The following is a 5,794-nucleotide window of genomic DNA, read 5'->3' as shown; positions in this document are numbered from 1 at the left end:
TCATAGTGCAATTTCTAAAATACCCCCTAAATCTTTATGAAGCTTGTAATCTAAGATTTTTAAATTAAAGGTGACTACTTTATCTTGAGACTCAGGCGTTATCCAGGTTGTAGTATTTTTCTCACTGAGACAGATAAATTTGAAGATATATGAATTTAACCAACTGTACTGAGAAGTATCTTGTGGAACAATAATTGTACTCAAGTTGATGGGGCATAATTTTGAAACATCTTGTTCAACATAACCTTTTTCCAGTATCACATGTTTTAAGAGTCTGTTCTCAACTGACGTGAACTTATCTTCACAAGTACATTGAGACACACATTCACTCTTCTCTAGAATCAAAGCTTGATTAGAACCAGTTAGTTCCTTAGTCTGATCTTTGTAGGGTGGAATCCACAAGTAACAATTACCTTTAGATTTGATACCTCTCATTATTACTTCCCTTTTCTTATCAGTCACAACACAAGCAGATTTGCTAAAGTCCACCCTCATCCCTTGATCACACAGTTGACTTATACTAATCAGATTGGTGGTTAGATCGTTTACCCACAGAACATTATCAAGTTTTGGTGACTCAGGGCTGATCAGCCTACCTGAACCAAGAATTTTACCTCTTGTCTGATTTCCAAATACAACATAGCTATTGGTACAAGATTTCTCAAAATTAAGAAGATCTTTAGACCCAGTTAAGTGTCTAGAGCATACACTGTCAAAATACCAGCTTTCCTTAGAAGATGTCTTCAGAGAGATGTGAGCCATCAATCCTACATTATAAGTCTTAGGTTTCATACTTTCTTGACAGTTTTCATGCTTTATTTATGTCTCTTTTGACAAGATTGTTGTGTCAATCCATACAATCTATAGCAGAAAGGTCTTATGTGCCCCTTTTTCTTGCAAAAATGACATATCCTAGACAAAGATACCTTTTCAACTTTAGGAACCTGATGTTTCTTGGTATGTTGCAACATCCCTTTACTAGCTGTTGGATCATTTGTTCAAGTGGAAACTACAAACTTTATATTTTTTACAGGCTTCCTCTTCTTGGCCATTCCATATTCTACTAGGGCCTGAGCAAAAGTTTGACTTTGTCCTGACTGTTTAGAGGTGAAACCTGTCCCATTTGGTTTACCCTGAATTTGTCCTTTCAGAATCTCATCTAGAACATCAGTCCCAGTGGTCATCATTTTTACTTGTTTCATAACATGATCAAGTTGAGAGTTCAGCCGAACTACCTCATTGTTGAGTTCTGATATTTTTGCTAGATGACCAGTATTTTCTTCCTCCAATTTGATGGTGATGTTTTTCTGTTCTTCAAGTTGTTTACAGATGTCTGTGTTTCTGTCATTCATTTTTTTTATAGGAAACCGTTAACTCATCATAGACAAGATCTTCATCACAAGATTCGTCCTCAGAAAGAACTCTTCCAGTGAGAGCAGCAACATGTTTGTTAGATTCATTTTCCAAATCTCTGTCAGATTCATCATCATCAGTCCAAGTAACAGCTAAGCTTTTCTTTTGTTTCTTGAGGAAGGTTGCACATTCTGGTCTGATGTGACCATATCCTTCACATTCACGACGTTGAACTCCCTTATATTGACTGTTCTTCTCATCAGATCTATCACTCCTCTCATCACTGAATTGTTGGTCTTTTTTGGATCTGATGTTCTGCCCATTTGATCTGGATCTCTTGTTTACTTGCTCTAGAATTTTGTTGAATTGTCTTCCCAACATGACAAGATTTTCTGACAAGTCTTCCTTACTCACAGGATTTCCAAGTGATTCAGTAATCTCAGTATTTGAGATGAGTGCCACACTTTTACCTTTCTTCTCAGTCTTGTTGTCAACAACTAGTTCAAAATTCTGAAGTGAGCCAATAAGTTCATCAAATTTCATACCTGAGATATCATGAGCATCCTCAATAGCCGTTACCTTCATGTGAAACCTCTTTGGTAGTGATCTGAGGATTTTCCTTACCAGTTTTTCTTCAGGGATTTTCTCTCCAAAGGACTCAAGAGAATTTGCAATGTCTAGAATATTCAAGTGATAATCCTGAATGCTCTCATCTTATAACATTTTCAGATTCTCAAATTTTGTGGTAAGAAGTTGGATTTTAGCATTTTTTTACCTTGGTTGTGCCTTCAAGTGCATTTTTGAGAATCTCCCAAGCATCCTTAGCCACAGTACATTGGTTGATCAGTCTGAACATATTCTTGTCTACCCCATTGAACAAGACATTCAAGGCTTTGGAGTTTCCAAGAGCTAATTCATCTTCAGCTGCACTCCATTCTTCTTCTGGTTTCAACACATCAGTCCTGTTGCCATCAGCATCAAGTTGTACAGAATGTTCCCAACCTTTCAGAACTGCCTTCCATGTTTTGCTGTCAATAGATTTGAGAAAGGCACTCATGCGTGATTTCCAGTAATCATAGTTTAAGACATCAAACAGAGAGGGCCTGTTAACAAATCCACCTTCCTTGTCCATGATGCTAGAAAAGAACTCCCTGGAGCTCACCCTAAAACAGGCAGGGTGCCTGCTCTGATGCCAATTGAAATTCTAGCGCACTTGTTTTATATGTTCTGTCAGATGTTTTAATGTTTGCAATGTTCCAATTAATGTTTCAACATCGAGCGAAAAAACAGAAGTAAAATAAGAAAATAAAGGACAGAAAAGTAAAGAACACAGTGAGTTTTGTTGACCCAATTCAGCACAACACGCTTACATCTGGGGGCTACCAAGCCAGGAAGGAAATCCACTAGTGTACTCCTTATTCAATAGATCTCAACAAACTCCTCGTTTACACTATATGACCTAGGACCTACCCGTATAGACTTCAACATAGGAACTCCTAGATCTGAGATCCCATCTCACTATCCTAATGGTCAGTCACTGCCCCAGTGACCTATCAAACCTCAAACAAAACAGAATAGAAGTTACCTTCCAACACAAACAACCAAACCTTGTTTCACAACTTCGGTTTAGTGCACATGAATATCAATACTCACAAACTCAGTTCTAAACAAGTATCACAGATGACACAAGATAGGTACACAATAAAGATTCTAGACTTGCATCACAAACGACACAAGAACAGAATACATGAAAATTCAAACCATAAAGATCTAAACTTTTTAGTATGACCGCTTGAATGAACAATTAGGTCTTGAAGTCTTTCTTTTATACTGAAGCAGCTTGGGCTAAATAATTCAATGGGCTTCAGTAAACTTGCAGATCGATTTAACTTAGCCTGCAAAACAAGAATCAAAACAAATCTGGAAAGTCCTAAAATGTCGGAACATTTATAGGAATGTTCCAAATAATAACAAATATTTCCTAAAATAAAATATCTACTTTAGAAATATTCCACAACTGATTCTTAGATGATATGCACGTTGCTTGGCTAGTAAGTAAAGGAAATATGGTTTCCTTAAACGATAAAATACGCGCGTACACAAAGGCGAGAACTCAGGCACACTGAACCGTGCCAGGATGTTGAAACATTGTATTCAACATCTTACAGAGTCGCCTAACCACATGCTGGAACATTGGTTCCAACTTACAAATCAAGGATATTTGTTTTAGCAATAATGCAGCCAACACAAATGCCCAACATGTTTGAATAGAAATCTCTTACAATTGTGCTTAAGCATTAGGAAATCTCTTACAGTTGTGCTTGAGTTAGTTTGAAGTCTCTTGCTTTAGTGTTTGAGCAGTTGTAATCAGATATTGAATTTAGTGAACTCTCCTTGGAAGTGCAAGGAGGAGTGGACTACTTCCGAATTGTGGAAGGAACCACTATAAATTGCTTTGTCTCTCTCTCTCTCTCTCTCTCTCTCTCTCTCTCTCTCTTTACTTATTCGCTGCAACTAGACTCTGAACAATACTTCAAGAGCTGAACTCTATCAGGTTATGAACAGTGAATTTAGTTTTAGGAGAAGAAAAAGAAACCACAATTCAACCCCCCTTCTTGTGTTTTTCTCACCTTCAATTGGTATCTAGAGCCTTGGTCTGTTGTCTTAAAATTAACAGTGTAACAGATAAAGATCTGAGAAAAACACGTCTGGAGATAATACCACTTCTGGGAACAATAATGTTGTTCCTTATGATTATGGTACTACTGAGGAAAAGAAATCTGACTTCAGCAGAGCTCCAAGGTTTAATGGAGATCCTGAAGAATTTTCCTGGTGGAAAACCAATATGTACAGTCACATCATGGGATTAGATGAAGAACTGTGGGATATTATTGAAGATGGTGTTGGTGACTTGGTCCTTGATGAAGAATGAGTTGTTGTTGAGAGAAAGAAATATACTCCTACTGAGAAGACGCTTTACAAGAAACATCACAAGATCAGAGGAATACTTGTTGCTTCTATTCCTCGTACAAAGTATATGAAGATGAGTGACAAATCTACTGCAAAGGCAATGTTTTCTTCTCTTTGTGCAAACTTTGAAGGTAGTAATAAGGTCAAGGAAGCAAAGGCTGCTATGCTTGTTCATCAGTATGAGTTGTTCAAGATGAAGGATGATGAAAGTATTGAGGAGAATGAGTTGTACTCAAGATTTCAAACCCTAGTCTCTGGACTTCAAATATTGAAGAAAAGCTATGTAGCTTCTGATCATGTGAGCAAGATTCTGAGAAGCTTACCTGCTAGATGGAGACCTAAAGTTACTGCTATTGAGGAAGCTAAGGATTTAAACACTCTAAGTGTTGAAGATCTTATGAGCTCTCTCAAGGTTGATGAGATTACTCTTAATGAACATGAGGGAAGATTGTTAAATCATCTTTTAAAATAAAAGACAATGTCTCAACCTCCAGACCCTTAGAATTACTCCATATTCATTTATTTGTACCAGTTAATACTGCATCTTTATATGGAAGTAAATATGGATTAGTCATTGTTGATGATTATAGCATATGGACTTGGGTTAAATTCCTGAGAAGTAAAGACAATGCATATGATGTATTCAGCAATTTCTTCACGCAAATACAGTTTGAAAAAGAAATGAAAATTTTAAAAGTCAGAAGTGATCATGGTGGAGAATTTGAAAATGAGCCATTTGAAACTTTTTGTGAAAAACTTGGAATTATCCTCCACGAAAAAATGGGGTTGTAGAGAGAAAGAATAGAACTTTACAAGAAATGGCTAGAACCATGATTCATGAAAATAATTTGGCTAAACATTTATGAGCAGAAGCAGTGAATACATCATGTTATGTCCAAAATAGAATCTATATTAGACATATCTTGGAGAAAACAACATATGAACTCTTTAAGGGAAAAAGACCCAATATCTCTTACTTTCATCAATTTGGATGTACCTGTTACATTTTAAATAATAAAGTCTACCTAAAGAAATTTGATGCCAAGGCCCAAAGAGGAATCTTTTTAGGTTACTCTGAAAGGTCAATGGCCTACAAAGTGTATAATTAAGAAACACTATGTATTGAAGAATCAATGCACGTAAAATTTGATGACAAAGAGCCTGGAAATAAAACTCCAGAGCAAGGTGAAAGTTTTGCAGATATACAGGTGCTTGAAGATACTTCAGAACTTGAACAGATTCTTGAGTCTGAAGATAGTCCAAAAGCTGAACCCACTCTAGAAGCTCAAAATGAAGTAGCTTCTGATGAAGCTCAAGATGGTTCTCATCAAGCTAATCAATCCAAGAATACATTCAAGTACAAGTCTTCACATCCTGAGGATCTAATCATTGGAAACAAGGAGAGCCCCAGAAGAACAAGATCATACTTCAGACAAGAAGAGTCTATGATTGGATTGTTATCAGTGATAGA

General features: G+C 36.6%; 1 protein-coding gene across 1 annotated transcript; it reads right to left on the bottom strand.

The window, feature by feature from the left end:
• On the bottom strand, positions 1–2,485 carry LOC146937556 (uncharacterized). The gene is made up of 4 exons (XM_085749459.1): positions 2,129–2,485; positions 1,369–2,052; positions 1,032–1,307; positions 1–741 (listed from the first exon to the last, which is right to left on the bottom strand). Exons 1-4 carry the CDS (start codon positions 2,483–2,485, stop codon positions 1–3), a joined length of 2,058 nt encoding a protein of 685 aa, XP_085605585.1.
• Between the last annotated feature and the right edge of the window lie 3,309 nt (positions 2,486–5,794).

The sequence above is a fragment of the Medicago sativa genome, chromosome 3 (assembly GCF_051527215.1).
Source record: "Medicago sativa cultivar Bolivia chromosome 3, Bolivia_mono, whole genome shotgun sequence".
NCBI lineage: Eukaryota > Viridiplantae > Streptophyta > Magnoliopsida > Fabales > Fabaceae > Medicago > Medicago sativa.
This window is presented reverse-complemented; position numbering and strand designations above follow the sequence as displayed.